Genomic DNA, 16,918 nt, shown 5'->3' with positions numbered 1-16,918 from the left:
CTCTGAAAGGCAATTTACAATTTTTGACTTTTCAGTGTTTGCTAAATCTCTTTTTTAGGTGTGCCTAATAATTATGTACACCTCGTTACCGAGGGTTAATGACTTTAGGCCACACCCTCCTTCATATTGACTGCATATCATCTGAGAATGTTTAAATCCAATAAAAATTCAAGTTTATATTAGCTTGGACTATATAAATGGGAGATATGAGAAAAATAAAAATGATGAAATATGGATTTGTGGGAAATGAGAGGAAAGACAGGAAAGGAAAGAAGAGAGGAAATTCAACAAGATAGAATGACAAAGTGGAGATAAATCAACAGATGATAAAGTGCATCTGCAAAGACTCCAGACTTTGTTCATAGAGCAATAACCTGCTGGTGCACCTGCGCTACAGACATGAAGAAAAAGACAACACACACTTTGAAAGGCCTGTGGCCTGATATTGTTATTAATAAAACACAATATTTTCACCTTTTGTCATTTTTATTTGAACCAGCACAGTCTAACCTGCAATTCATGAGACGAAGTGATGATTAAAAACAAACTTTGTCGAGCAGCGTCACGTGACGTCTTTGGCTGCTCTTAAATTAACAACATAAATACACAACTAAAATGATCAACATCAAACCATCTTTCAATATTAAAGAGGACTTACTCAAAAGTGTTTCTATGATGGCAATATATATATATATATATATATAATATATATATATAAATATATATTATATATATATATATTTGTGTGACAGCAGTTTGAGGGTCAGTCGTCTTTCAAGTGAAGCTGTTTGAAATGAAACCTCCAGCAGACCGACTCAACAAACTGCTCCTCTATCTCCTTTTCTCAGATTTTACAAACATGATACTGCTGGAAGATAATGCCCATAATTTAGAACATTCTGTGACAAATGCATTTTGTTAAAAAGCTAAAAATCCACACTTTTGGTCAAGATAGATTGGCATATTGAAGAAGAAAAAAAAAGGTCTTTGGCAAGTCGTCTTTCCATCTCTGTCAAAGAAAGTAAACTGACCCTCAGTTCAATGCCATATGGACACATATCCAGGTTTCATTGATTGATATGTTCAATTAAGTCATACCCATTAACACACTGAGATTAAGTTCACATTCAAAGTTCATAGTGTGACAGCAGAGTATATACGAGTCCAACAGTGACAAAACAGCTGTCTGCAAATCACTTATAAACATTTATCAAGTGGTTTGTCTCTTATTTCACATCTACAACCAACAAAAATAAAAAAATACAACAGGAAACCGACAGTAGCTACAAATGTGTGATTGTCTCTCGTCAAAAAATAAAAGATACATTTGTAGGCAAATTGTATTTCCATTCCACAACAGAATACCAAAACATTTGAATACAGCTTGACTGAGCTGGCATTATTGTGATTAATTTCAGTTAAACCAAATCTTTAAAACATGATCCTAATTTAGTAAAAAAAATAAAATATTTCAATTGGACACATATTCACATATTCATTAAAAACAATACATTCAACACTTTTAAGGCACTTGAGGTTTACAGAAGTTAGCCAGCACTCTCACAATACTGCTCAAATGTTAAGACCAGAGTTTGAAGTGAATGTGACTTTTTACTAAACTGCTGCCGTCTCCTTCAGTGTTACACAGAAGGAGCTGAAACTGTCAGAGTTTATCACAACGATGGGAATTTAAATCAATTTGAAAGGACTGGGGAAAATAACCCTCTTGGCCAATGTAAATGTTTTTATAGTTTTCTTTTAGGACTTCGTCCATTCGCTTATTAATTTTGATCATTTATTGGATATTAGCTGGATATTGTGTTTTCATTCTTTTACGGTGTTTGATGGATGATGGCGTTTTGTTTGTATCATGATTGGAAAGAATTAAAAAACATGAAGAGAAAATCACACTCCAGGCTAAAAAACACAGGTTAAGGTATGAATCCAAGAAAAAAAAAATCTAAGTCAGTGTATATCCATGACTACAGGATAGTTTAATCCATGAGAAAGAAAGGGACTATCACACAAAACACACAAGAAACACAGGCTCAAGTTTGCCAGAAGGTACGTGGAAGACAGAACATTCTATAATTTGATGATACAAAGTGTGAAGGTTTTGGACACTTGACTAACCTCTACGTTTTACGTCGTCTTAGATACACCATCCTGCCCATGAAGCATGGAGGTAGCAGCACGGCACTGTGGGTAAATTTCTTTGTTGCAGGCCCTGCTTGTAAGGATACGAATGCAGCAAAATACACAAAACTGTTTATTTTACAAGTAACAGTAGTGGTGTTGATGGCCACCGGGACCCTGGGATTAGCAACAAGACATCACAAACAACCTGGTAGACCTGTCTGTCTGTACTTTATGTTGTGGTCACTGCGCATGTAACAGATGTTAAACACAAAACAGAATGTTCACTGGTCTTCACCTGTATCCATCATAACCCAGTATAATGCACTATAATATAATCCACTATAATGCAGTAGTTTTTTTTCAGACTCACTGACTGACTGACTCCATTAATGCTTTGCTTACTCTACTAACAGCACGGAATATTAAAAACTATTGAGGTTTGTTTTTAAGGCGTCTTCACACATAGCACAAATGAGGCCGAATGGCACATGGAGGATTCAAATGACATTCGTGAAAAGTCGAGCCACATTAGAACACCTCGCACAGCAGTTGGCAGTCGTTTGGCCACAGCACATGCACACCACAGTCACGGTGCACTCGCATTAAAAACCCAATCCAGCCGCAGCCAAGATGAGGTCATACCATCTGACTGCAGTTGCAACATTCGTACGGCAAGTCACACGCAAGTCAGACCATTTGCGGTCGAGGGGCCGAACGAAATGTGTGGCCACGTCAAATCCTGGATGAAAGTTGTGATGGAGCCAGCCTTGACACTACAGGGTGAATGGCGCCCAAATGGCCAACCAACCCACAGTCGGCTAAAGTCCACATGCAATCCAAAGTCCTCCAACAGCAGTTGCAGTGCTCTTGCAAAAGTGCATTCGGCCGGGCGACATACCGCGGCCGAATGGCGTGGGTGGAAACAGATGAGGTGAATCGCACCTGCATGACACCAGTCCCTGTCCCAAATGGGGGCTGAGTGCAACACGCATGGCATCCAAATGTGTTGTGTGTCCCCACTGTTCATGTCGCTAATGAATCGTTCATTTTTGGGACGAAAAACAACATTTTCATACCGAAACAACAGTGTTAAGAGCGTTTTATTAACTACTTTATTTACGCACGTTTCAACCGTTTGTGGCAGGCCTGCGTGTCTTCGGGACAGCCGTCGTCTGACACGGACAGTTCCCCATGGCTGATGCCATGGACTCAAAGGTACTCGTCAGGACAAGTACTATCACATATGAAGTGTACAACAAGGTACAGACATGCCACAAGAATCCAGAATGTGAAGACAAACAAAATCTCGCACATGCAGGTACTACGGACATGACGACAAGGCTGGCTGCGCTTGGTTTTATACCTGCTTTTGGTCATGTCATTGTGAATGTTTTGTTTTGATTTTGTTTAAAGCGTTGAGGTTTGCTTCATTGTTCTTTTGTTAGTTTTGTTCTGTTTGAGTACGCTTGATTTGCAGGCTTTTCAGTGATGGGAAGAGTGCAGGATCTTTTGTCCATGTTTCCTCACCAATTTTTGACTTTTTATCCTTTGTCCAGCTATCGCTGTGTGCCGTGTGATCGGGACATAAAATAAATTAAACAGACTTTCGCTGGTAACATCGAACTTGCTGAATTACTGTTATGTAATTATTTTTGGGTCCAATGTAAAATAAATAAATAAATACAAAATACTATCATCAGTAATAAGGCAACTAGGTCTCCAGTGTTCTTCAGGTGACAGACAACATACACTAAAAGATTTAGTAAGGACAGCCTACTGCTCATATATTAAAAGGAAGAACAATGCTGCTGCAGTATCTCATTTTTAATAAGATTATATAAAATATGGGCATCACTATTTTTCATAATCTACAGGATTTTGGAGTGGTGACGAGAATAAAACCCAAAACAAACTGGTACATATTATGCAGAGAATCTTGCCATGACTGCTGTGTTGCTAATGTAAAGTGTTACAAACATAAGAAATAAACAGTTTTACGCTCTTAGAAGGCTTATACAAAATCCTTTGGCAAGATTAGATCTCTGTAACGGGGCAAATCCACAAAAAAAAAAACAAAGAAAAAAAAAACCAAAGAAAAAAAAACATATTATATGTATTTTAATAGGTACTTTCATAGTTTGTGATACAGTGAATTTAACTGAACAGTCATAAATATGAAGCTGGATATTTCCTTTTGTGTTATAGTACAAGATATTGGGGCTGTACCTTTATTTAAGATATAAATGGCTTTAATAAGAAAATGGATGATTTTTTTGTTTTGTTTTCAATTTGAGCCTTATTAAAAAAACAAAACAGTGAAAACATTTCAAACAACTGGAGTGAAAACTTTTCTAATGAGGCAGCTCATGTTTCTTTAAAGCAGCATTTGGGATTGAACAAACAGGCACCGTCTTTGTCCACATTAAACTGAAGACTGCTGGTATCAACAGTGGTTTGATGTATGCACAATTTCACCATGCAAAATAACAAAAAATACACAGAACAAGTGTCACTGTTCATGTTTGCCTGCATACTTTGCACGGAACTGAAGATTTAAAAACTTTATTCACCAGCAGGAAGAATAATCCCACATCATTTCATTAAAGCAGAACGTTAGGGTGAACAAATTTAGTTTTTATGTCAAAGCATACCACCATTTTCATTTTGATGTTGTTGCCGCAAAGTATTTTCTTCCCGTTTGTAGTCTTGTGCTGGTTCTAGATGTACTTCCCCTGTGGTTGATGGAGTGAACACCTTTACTAAAACTAAGCTGGTGCCTTCGTGGCTCAACATTCAAGGCCTGACACTGTCCTGTGATGCTGCAGAAGAGTGTGTTGATGCTGTATGTACACCTCAGAGGAGCTGCTGCACTCTGAGCAGTGAAATGTAGAGTCTAAATGTTTGAAAAACCCAATACAGTGTGGCTTTTCCATGGAATCAGCCAGTGGAACCAGATTTTAGTGATTGTGGGGTGATGGATGGAGTGCAAAATGAATGAAAGACAGAAATAACCCAACAAACCAAAATCTCAGCGTGTGATGGTGCAGAGAACTTCTCCTTGGATTCTCAAAAGTCCCGACAGTCTATTCAGGACAACTGAATGTCAAACTGGGGATCTCTGTGATGGGGGAAGAGGGGCCCGGACTGGATACCTCACTGGAGGGGATGCTGCCATCTTCACACAAACACAAGAGAGTTCATTCATTGTCAGTCACATCAGGAAAACAAAGACTTTTATAAAGTAACCTGGATTTTAGATGTAGGGCCACCCATGGTGTCTTGGTTTTAAAATGAGGTGTAGTCAGGTGCAGTGCCCAGGCATTGTATCATACGGCAGTAGAAAGGACCAGTAAAAACCTGGTCCAATGCCGACTGCAGCATTTTTCCGACATTTACAGTATGTGTCCAGGGCATGCGTACACTCTGTACAAACATACTACAACGAAATTGAATTGACAAGAAAAATTAACAATAAAATAAAAGTAAACATTAAGGGAACAATACAAAATTTTAATAATTTGTTTTTACCACATTTTTCATTCTCTCTGGTTTTGGGAGGCAGGAACATTAAGACAGGGCGGCTCTAAGCAGGAACAAGCCCCACACATGCTTCACCTCAGGAAGCTGTGGTGGACGAGTGCTGCTTCCAAGCTGACACTTTGTGTGCATGAGTGACCCTTTTTCAAAAACCTCTCAGTTCTATGTTTAGCCTCTAAATAGTAACACACTAGCACCTGGCACACTGATGTCTTAAAAGGAACGACAGATGACAATGACCGGTGTGTTTCATAGTGTTACCAAAACACTCTGTTTCATTAAATGACTAAATACAACCCCTTTATGAACTGCACCTTACTTTGTGCTCATATTACATGCAGAGCTCACAGCAAAATGAGGTTGAGCACGTCCTTAAGTGCAATCGTGCTATGCATCCTAGCCTTAGAGTGAATTGGAATTCGGTCAGTAAATCTATGTACAGCATATCACAAGTGCACAGATCCTACCAAATGTTATTGTGCTGGAAAATATGCATGCATGTTTGTTGTGCATGCACACTGTTTATACACGAGGTGTCAAACGTCATGTCTGTCAAGCTTTAGCCTCCAGCATGCCTTCATGCACAGTGTGCGGCAAATCAGCAGTTCCAGCAATTCAGATCTGGAGCAGGCATCACTGAGCCAGACCGAAAGATCGACAGAGACCAACACAGCAATGAAACCCCCCCACCAAAACAAAGTGGCGCGTGAACAAGGAAACACAAGATCAAGAATTCACACATCATCGATCAACATCACAGACAAGAGGAACTATTCATCAACAACATTACTATTCATCAACAAAACAGTAAACGCAGTAAAGTGAGGAAAGATGACAAAGTGAAATGGGAGGGTCTCTTCTTTGAGCATACATCAACTTTCCAAGTCTTTTGTTGCCCTGTCCCAACATTTTTGAAATGTGTTGCATGCATCCATTTCAAAATGAGCAAATATTTGCACAAAAACAAAAAAGTCTATCAGTTTAAACATTAAATATCTTGTCTTTGTGGTGTATTCAATTGAATATAGGTTGAAGAGGATTTGCAAATCAGTGTACAGTGGTCCCTCGTTTATTGCGGGAGTTACGTTGTAAAAATAGCCCACAATAATCGAAATCCGCAAAGTAGTCAGCGTTATTTTTTACAATTATTATAGACGTTTTAAGGCTGTGAAACCCCTCACTACACACTTTATACACTTTTCTCAAACAGGCATTAACATTTTCTCACTTTTCTCTCGTGTGTAAACACTCTCAAAGTTCAAACCTTAGTAGAAAAATAAGACCAACCTGTTTTCAGGCCCAAACATTTTTTTGAGAAATAAAAATAGAACGTTTTCCTACAAATAATTATGATGGCTTTTAGAACTAACAAATTTATTTTTAACGATCAACCTACGAGGTTGGACACATAAGAAATTATTAATAGTGACTGACCAGTATTTCACAGTTCCTCTGATTGCGCCTCATCGTCCTGCCGCTGCTCTTTTTCCACTGAGTCACACCTCGGTGCAGTTGTCTTTTTCCAAGTGAAGAACAGTTATGGGTAGTTGTTGGCGCTCTTTTTTTCTTCGGGGCGAGAAGATGCTTATAAACAGACACGCAGAACACAATGCACGTGCTCTCCATTTGCGGTGCCGCGACCGGCCTGCTTGATGAGGACGCAGAACACAATGCGCTGTTAAAAAAAAAAAAATAAAAAAAAAAAGCATGCAAAATTGGACTAAAAAAAATCCGCAAAACTGCGAGGCCGCGAAAGGTGAACCGCGTTATAGCGAGGGACCACTGTATTCTGTTTTTATTTACATTTTACGCAACGTCCCAACTTCATTGGAATTGGGGTTGTACTATATAACCCACTTCACAATGGATGTACGTACACTCTGCCTGCACATTATCGAATATTAATAATCTGAATACAAAATATGGCCACTGTCCCTGTGATAGACGGCCTCTCCAGGGTGCACCTGGGCTTCACCCAGTGGATAGGCTCTGGATCCCCCGTGATCCTTAACTGGAAGTTATGGTATAAAATGAATGAATATATATGGCCACCTTATGAAATAAATTAAGAAATACATCTGCTTTTTACAAAAGGAAAAACGCACAGTGGAATATTTCCTCCTCTCCCAAATGGTTTTACAGTGCAACTGTGGAATCACCATGAAACTTCATATTTCACCACAGATATCAACTAATTTGCAAGAAGGACACCATGTAGCTGTGTTGGCGAGTGAAATCATCTTAAAATTGCATTTTTATTTATTTATTAATTATTCTGGGGGGGGGGGGGGGGGGGTTTCAAATAAGTGTTCTGTGAATGTGTGGTGCAGACATCACGGTCAGCTGTTCTGCAGCATGGAGTAACTGTACATGAGTCCGACTATTTCAAATCGTTCATAAATCCCACTGTGTCAGTGATGGATATGAATAGTGAACATGGGTGCTCTAAAAAATTCATATTAGTGAAAAATTAATGCAAAAATGAATGAAACTTGATATGTAGTTTATTTAGTGTCATTTTCTCTAACTCACTCAAATTTAGTACTATATAATCACTGACAGCATTCCATATTTTATTATGGACATTTTTTCATACACTGTTCTACAACTGACTTCATATATTACATTACTTTTGTGACCCAAAGAGTTTGTAAACCTTTCTTGCACTAAAACAGTTCATCCATATGAATAAATGAGAATTTTATGAAAACGCTTTTCATTTGTTCAGTTTTAGAACCAAATTTATCCTTTTAATACAGTGGTCTAGACATATTTTGATATTCAAAACATGGGTGTTATACCTCCAATTGGTAAATGCAGAGTGATAAACAACTACATACATATATATATATATATATTTTTTTTTTTATTTCAAATCACAGCAAAAGCTGTCTCAAGGCACCTTACATAAAATGTGTGTGTGTGTGTGTGTGTGTGTGTGTGTGTGTGTGTGTGTGTGTGTGTGTGTGTGTGTGTGTGTGTGTGTGTGTATATATATATATATATATATATATATATATACATTTTTCATATTGGACACTTTTAATGATCTTACAACTTTTTTTTATATATTACACTACTTTTGTGAGCCAAACACATTGGTGAACCCATGTCTACAACCACAACAGTTTGTCCACATGAACAACGTGTGCTTTCAATAAAGGTTTGAAGAATTTTTGAAAAACGCATTTAATTTTGCCATATACAGATTGAAAATTATTATTTCTCCATACAGTGGTCGAGGCAAATATGTGACGTGTATTCTGAAAGCTGAGATTGTTCTGAACATTTTGATACCCAACACATGGGCATGATACCAAAAAAGTACCTTGAAACAGGAATTACTAAAAGTATGGAAAAATCAAGAAAATACCTCCAGACTTAAGAGAGTTAATAATGTAAAGCAAATGTATTTACATTATCTAGTACTATCTTATTACAGATTGTAAGCTACATCATTTCTCAAACAGTTCATACTTCAATAGGGAAATACTTTGATAAAATTACAATCATGGTATTGAAAGGTAATTATGACAGCTCTCAACATTTTAGCTGTAATTTACACTGTGGCAGGTTAATATCCATTTCTTTCTTGTTTGTCAGCCCATGTTAACTATAAGAAAGAAATGTAAAAGCGTGTAACATGGGGTGAAACCCATGACAGGGGTGGTGGCAGGCACACTCTTCTTACTCACGTGGGGCTGAAATTGGGGGGAAGCTGTGTGGTTTCATCTTCTTTGGGAAATGACACAAAAGCACACTTGTCTCACTTTGTCTTGTGAAACTGAATACAAAAGTGTTTTGTTTTGTCTTGGCCATATTTGGGACATAAGTGTTCTTTCAATCAAAAAACTTAAAGATAAAAGATCTGAACAGGAATATTGAGATGATAATAAAGGTCAGATTGGTCAGTTTCTTTAAATGCATGTAAACATGTTAAATTCAGGTCTCTTCAGCTGGTAAAGTGAACAAATGCTAACAAAAATGGAACACAAAATTGAAATTGAATGCAGTAGTTTGAGTCAACAGGGAAATACAGTTACCTGTAATCTTTATGGTGCAACCTGTAAATCCATAAAACTTACAAATAACTTACACCACAGAGGCTGGTTTGATGGCTGAAGAGACGCTTCTGATCCGGAGGAGGACAGAGGCTGCTGGGGGCTGTAAAGAGACAACTGACTCTGGGAGTCAAACAAGCCAGAGAGAGCTGGAACAAACAAATATATTTCCACATCAGTGTGTGTGTGTGTGTGTGTGTGTGTGTATATATATATATATATATATATATATATATATATATATATATATAGTTGTACGCAAAAGTTTGGGCACCCCTGATATTTTTCATGATTTTCCTTTATAAATCATTGGTTGTCTGGATCAGAAATTTCAGTTAATTATATCATATAGCAGACGAACACACTGATGTTTCAGAAGTGAAATGAAGTTGATAGTATTAACAGAAAGTGTGCAATAATTCTTTAAACAAAATTAGGCAGGTGCATAAATTTGGGCACCCCAACAGAAAAAAATACATCAATATTTAGTAGATCCTCCTTTTGCAGAAATAACAGCCTATAAAATGCTTCCTATAGCTTTCAATGAGAGTCTGGATTCTGGTTGAAGGTATTTTGGACCATTCTTCTTTACAAAACATCTCAGGTTTGTTGGTTTCCGAGCATGGACAACCCGCGTAAACTCACACCATAGATGTTCAATAATATTCAGGTCTGGGGACTGAGATGGCCATTCCAGAATATTGTACTTGTTCCTCTGCATGAATGCCTTAGTAGATTCTGAGCAGTGTTTAGTGTCGTCTTGTTGAAAGATCCAGCCCCGGTGCAACTTCAACTTTGTCACTGATTCTTGAACACTGTTCTCAAGAATCTGCTGATATTGACTGGAATCCATGTGACCCTCAACTTTAACAAGATTCCCAGTACGTGCACTGGCCACACAGCCACACAGTGTGATGGAACCACTTCCAAATTTTACTGTAGGTAGCAAGTGATTTTCTTGGCATGCAGTGTTCTTTTCAGCCATGCATACCACCCCTGGTGAAACAGGTGTGTCCCTTTGGCCTTCTCCAGCCACCGAGGTAATCAACACTGAGGCACAGTGTGTGCTGGTGGATCATGCTCAGAGAAACCTGACACATGGCCAAAATGCCATATCTGACATTCTTTCACAATGCAAGAGATACTCCACATCTGAGTCTCCAAAGAGCCAGACTACTAAAGACATCTTGTACTGACTTTTGATCACTGGTTAGCATCCAAGTCTCACAACCATACAGCAATACAAGAAGCACCAGGACCCAAAAACAATCATTCTTCTACAGAAAGTACCAGCATTGTGAACACCTCCATCTGGTGACCTCCTGACCCCGTAAGTTCTTCTCAAGAATGCCTACATATCAAAGGTTGAGGGCAAAAAGGCACGAGTGTGACTGTAGAGATGAGCAATTTCCTTTTTCCTTTATTGGCATTATTTTCAAATTAAAGCATTTTCTTAACCCCCCCCCCCCCCCGGGCAAAAAAACAAAACAAAAAAACATTTAGTCTTCTGAAAGTTTTTTCCATATAGCACAACTGTGTTTTCTTAGATATTGTAGGAAACCACCTAAAAGTTATAGATTTATTATCATCTTAATTTTTTAATGCAATGGCGTATTAAGTTAAAAAATGGTCACACAAATGTCTTATCCCTATTTTTTACTGTAAATATTACATATTTACAGTTTTACCCCCCGGAAATGATTTTTCTCTTCTCGTTCTGTAATTATTGGAGAACTATACAACCATTATTCATTGTTCAAAAAAAAAAAGCAGTAACAAACCCTAAATGTACCTTTCATGGTCTTGGCGTGGGCTTCGCTGCTGCTCTCACAAACCCTGTTGAGGAACTCATCCACCTGTTTCAGTGAAAGCAAGTTGTGGAGTGTCTCCAGTGGGTAGACAGAGGGCACCATAGAGCAGCCTTCAAAGCCTGGAAACCACAGAAAATACAAACACTGATTTCCATGTCCTGGACTGGGTGATGTTTTAGTGTTGGGTGGCAGCCACTGATCAGCCATATTGTCTCACCCAAAATACGACTGTGCTGTTAACGACAGTGGAACGGTTTTGTGTTTTGGGCTTCACAAATTTACAGCAGGGAACCCCAGACTTCCCTTTCCCGGGCCACACTGACCACCTCTGACTGGTGGATCCAGAGGCGTTCAGTGTGGAGATATAATCTCTCCACCTCTTCAGCTTGCCCTGATCTACCGGAAAATTGGCAAGACGGTGGCATCAAGAACCATGGCCCCTTGCTTGTCCGTCATGATTTACAAGGTTGGCAAGGCAGTGCATTCTCAGACTGCGATGACTCTTGAACTCAGATGCAAATTGGATGTCATCTTGGAGCAGATGCAGATTTTGGAGGCCGGTGAATATTCTTAATTCATAATTGGGAATATTCTTAATTCATAATTGGGATTTGGTTGTTCAAGTGGAACTGTAAAAAGTGTTTTTCACTGCTCAAACCACAACACGGCAGGCTTATCAAACCTGAAGGACAAATTGCCCCACTGTTTTCCTCCAGAGGAATGTCTTCTGGCCTTGGTGATCATTTGGCTCTTTCTTATCTCAACTCACAAAGACAATAAACTCATAGGACTTCATAGGACTGAAGCATGCTCCACTCCCTCCCCCCACCCCCCTCCTACTCCCCATCAAACACCCCCCACTCCGGCTTCTGCTCACGTCACTCCTTCCCTGTTCTGTGGGGGCAGTGCAGTTTTAGTTGCTGCTAGTCCCCGTTCTTCCCCCCAAGTTGACGGTGGTGCATCTCAGGGTTGCTGCGTGACCTTCACCCACTTGCCTCAATTCGGATAATGGACTTCTTCAAATTTAGTGCACATAAACAATGTCAAGTGTGTATGTGCTGTCTTTAATTCTGACGTGTGCCAAGTAAACAAGTAATAATTGTGGACTAATTGCTGTCTGAGGTAACTGGAGTGTAAACATAATTTCTCCACTGTGAGTTCAATAAAGTATATCTCATCTCATCTAGTCATGGGTCTTCCTCGGGGCCTCCTCCCAGATGGACGTGACTGGAACACCTCCTTAGGGAGGTGCCCAGGGGCATCCTTACTACAACCCCTGGCAATAATTATGGAATCACTGGCCTCGGAGTATGTTCATTCAGTTGTTTAATTTTTATAAAAAAAAGCAGATCACAGACATGACACAAAACTAAAGTCATTTCAAATGGCAACTTTCTAGCTTTAAGAAACACTATAAGAAATCAGGAAAAAAATTGTGGCAGTCAAGCAGAGGGAAACAAATATGGACTCACTCAATTCTGAGGAATAAATTATGGAATCACCCTGTAAATTTTCATCCCCAAAACTAACACCTGCATCAAATCAGATCTGCTCGTTAGTCTGCATCTAAAAAGGAGTGATCACACCTTGGACAGCTGTTGCACCAAGTGGACTGACATGAATCATGGCTCCAACACGAGAGATGTCAATTGAAACAAAGGAGAGGATTATCAAACTCTTAAAAGAGGGTAAATCATCATGCAATGTTGCAAAAGATGTTGGTTGTTCACAGTCAGCTGTGTCTAAACTCTGGACCAAATACAAACAACATGGGAAGGTTGTTAAAGGCAAACATACTGGTAGACCAAGGAAGACATCAAAGCGTCAAGACAGAAAACTTAAAGCAATATGTCTCAAAAATCGAAAATGCACAACAAAACAAATGAGGAACGAATGGGAGGAAACTGGATTTAACATCTGTGACCGAACGGTAAGAAACCGCCTAAAGGAAATGGGATTTACATACAGAAAAGCTAAACGAAAGCCATCATTAACATCTAAACAGAAAAAAACAAGATTACAATGGGCTAAGGAAAAGCAATCGTGGACTGTGGATGACTGGATGAAAGTCATATTCAGTGATGAATCTTGAATCTGAATTGGGCAAGGTGATGATGCTGGAATTTTTGTTTGGTGCCGTTCCAATGAGATTTATAAAGATGACTGCCTGAAGAGAACATGTAAATTTCCACAGTCATTGATGATATGGGGCTGCATGTCAGGTAAAAGCACTGGGGAGATGGCTGTCATTACATCATCAATAAATGAGCCTACACAGAATCATCAATAAATGCACAAGTTTACGTTGATATTTTGGACACTTCCCATCAATTGAAAGGATGTTTGGGGGATGATGAAATCATTTTTCAAGATGATAATGCATCTTGCCATAGAGCAAAAACTGTGAAAACATTCCTTGCAAAAAGACACATAGGCTCAATGTCATGGCCTGCAAATAGTCCGGATCTTAATCCAATTGAAAATCTTTGGTGGAAGTTGAAGAAAATGGTCCATGACAAGGCTCCAACCTGCAAAGCTGATCTGGCAACAGCAATCAGAGAAAGTTGGAGCCAGATTGATGAAGAGTACTGTTTGTCACTCATTAAGTCCATGCCTCAGAGACTGCAAGCTGTTATAAAAGCCAGAGGTGGTGCAACAAAATACTAGTGATGTGTTGGAGCGTTCTTTTGTTTTTCATGATTCCATAATTTTTTCCTCAGAATTGAGTGATTCCATATTTTTTTTCCCTCTGCTTGGTCTAAAAAAGTAACCGTTACTGACTGCCACAATTTTTTTTTTCCTGATTTCTTATAGTGTTTCTTAAAGCCAGAAAGCTGCCATTTGAAATGACTTTATTTTTGTGTCATGTCTGTGATCTGCTTTTTTTCTACAAAATTAAACAAATGAATGAACATCCTCCGAGGCCGGTGATTCCATAATTTTTGCCAGGGGTTGTAGATGCCCGTATAAACTAAATCTATTAACTAAATCTACAATGACAATGTGGTTGTACACAACAAACATTTAATATGTGAGAATTCTACAGCTCTGACTAGTTGAGTAACCCGGCAGGTTTCAGATAATACAATATGAAATTAACAAACATTACACTAAGTAGATTAATCAAAGAGATTCACCATTGTAAACACATATGAATCCAATGGCATGAATTGCAACAAAAACAACAACAACAAAAGGCAGATACTGACAAAACGCCGGCAAATCAGTGTTCTGTTACAAATTTGCTATCATTTAAGTGCAAATGTGCTAATAAACACATTGATTTAGGCAGATTTTTATTTAATTACAGTTCACCTTCTCAGGGGTTTCAGCAAATGTGCATGCATTGCTTGATTGCTCGACCAAGGCGCTTTGATTCATTGTGAGAAGGACACACGCCAATCAGGATTCTTGTCTCTTATGACATACAAGGGACTCTTTACCAAAACAAATGTCATAGGAAGTGGAGCTGGAGTTACACCCCCCCCCCCCTCTCAAAAACATTTTCTGGCGAGACAAAAAATGCGAGAAACTGCAGAAATTGGCACCCTTGTGCATAATGTAGAAACACCAGCTCATCGACCAATAATGAAACACATAACAAGTCTAGGTCTGGACATCATAGACATAAGAGGCCTATGTACCAGACAGCTATAGGATTGTTTACAAATTAAAATTCTTTAACATCAGCAATCAATCTGCGCTTTACCCAAGTGCCCAAACCACCACAGTCAGTCCAACAGCCACCATCCAAAATTTGGTCACATAGTCATTGAGTAGGTGTGGTGATAACAGAGGCTAATAAGTTTGATGACAAAGCCTGAAAACCTCCACATGCTAGGGTGGATGTTGTCCCTGCAAAGGAATTTGTTCCATCCCTTTAAAATATTAATATTGTTGATTAAAAACAGCTCCATGATGAGAATGTCTTGACTGTAATCAAATATGTATGTGAAATGAGAAGGAGGCTAAAATATTCATTCCCACAATTAAATGAGGGAATTTGTCCAGAAACAAACAGTTTAAAAAAATTCAGTTAAAAAGCAAAATAAAATCCTGCTTAAGCAGCTCTGACTCTGGACTTAATGCTGTTGATTCTAACATGAACAATTGGATTCACAATCTCAGTTACACATTTCAAGTTTCAGTTAAGAAATTTACTAGACTGTAGACAAAAAATGTTGCTTTACAGTCACATAAAAAAAAGGATTCTGACAGGAGTTCATTAATGGAATTAGTTCTGCACAAAACATTGGCAATAGTGTGGTGTACTGAAAGTGAGTCATTTTTAACTGATTCATAGCAGCCCTATTTTAATCCTAGACCTATGTATATATGTACATGTGATTTATTAGTTTTTTTCCATTTTAATAAATTTGCAAAAAAACAAAACAAACAAAAAAACCTTTTTTTATGTTGTCATTATGGGGTTCTGTGAGTAGAATTTTGAGGGAAAAAAAAACTACAAACTTACTTAAAACTTTACTTAATTTTGGAATAAGGCTGTAACACAGGTGGGCAATTTGTTCCAGAAAGGGCCAAGAGTGTCCAGGTTTTCTTTGCAGCCACTGACTTTACCAGGTGATTTCACTGATTAATATCACTTTGAGCAGATGGAATCAGTTAATCAGTGAAATCACCTGGTGGAGTCAGTGGCTGCAAAGAAAACCTGTACTCTCTTGGCCCTTTCTGGAACAAGCTGCCCACCCCTGCTGTAACATAACAAAATGTGGAAAAAGTGAAGCGCTGTGAACACTTTCTGGATGCACTGTATCATTTTGAACACAACTGTATGACTTTGCCCGAGAGGGGATTCTTCTGGCCAACTGCTGGGGAGTTTCTTCACAAGGGAAAGGTTGCTTATGTCATTCCACACACCAGTTACCGCTGCTCTTCTGGCTTTTTTGTTTTGCTGAGCTCACTAATGTATTTCTTCACCACAAACATGTACAAAACAGTCTGGCCTCTCTATTTTCATTTTGTTTTAGGTTTTCAGCCTAATAGTGCCACACTTCAAAGCAGTGTGACAGGTCTTTTGTCTTCAAATTGCCAGTTAACAAAAACAAATTCAAAATGCTTCAAATAAACTCTAGACCTTTATGTGCTATTTCAGTGGAATAATGTTGGTACAACACAAACTGACAATGAAACAGTTCAGTAGTCCTTTGTTTCCAATATTTATATTTATTTAAGTCATTCATTTATAGCAGTCAGTCAGCTACCATGAAATCCCATAAAAAGGCTCATCTCTAGTGGCTAAATATAAATTTGTTGCAACTGTACCATGGAAAGTTTGACCTTTTTTTTTTTTAATTCATTGGCATTAAAAAAAAGAGAAGCAATGGCATGACTAACTAACAGATGGAAAAA

The 16,918-nt window shown here is 38.5% G+C and overlaps 1 protein-coding gene across 10 annotated transcripts in view; it reads right to left on the bottom strand.

Annotated features, from left to right (window-relative positions):
- Positions 1-846: 846 nt before the first annotated feature.
- The window catches only part of ppip5k1b (diphosphoinositol pentakisphosphate kinase 1b), a 212,640-nt gene continuing 196,568 nt past the window's right edge, over positions 847-16,918 (bottom strand). For 4 of the 10 annotated variants that reach the window (XM_034175924.1, XM_034175925.1, XM_034175928.1 and 1 more), the window contains 3 exons: positions 11,530-11,667; positions 9,773-9,886; positions 847-5,314 (listed from right to left, as the gene is read on the bottom strand). In XM_034175924.1, coding sequence (XP_034031815.1) covers positions 5,223-5,314; positions 9,773-9,886; positions 11,530-11,667 — 344 coding nt within the window. In that variant the 3' untranslated portion in view covers positions 847-5,222. Of the gene's footprint in view, positions 5,315-9,772; positions 9,887-11,529; positions 11,668-16,918 lie in introns of those variants that run through there. The other 6 variants (XR_004562139.1, XM_034175927.1, XM_034175926.1 and 3 more) reach the window with 5 other exon arrangements.

Source organism: Thalassophryne amazonica, chromosome 8 (genome assembly GCF_902500255.1).
Source record: "Thalassophryne amazonica chromosome 8, fThaAma1.1, whole genome shotgun sequence".
NCBI classification, from domain to species: domain Eukaryota; kingdom Metazoa; phylum Chordata; class Actinopteri; order Batrachoidiformes; family Batrachoididae; genus Thalassophryne; species Thalassophryne amazonica.
This window is presented reverse-complemented; position numbering and strand designations above follow the sequence as displayed.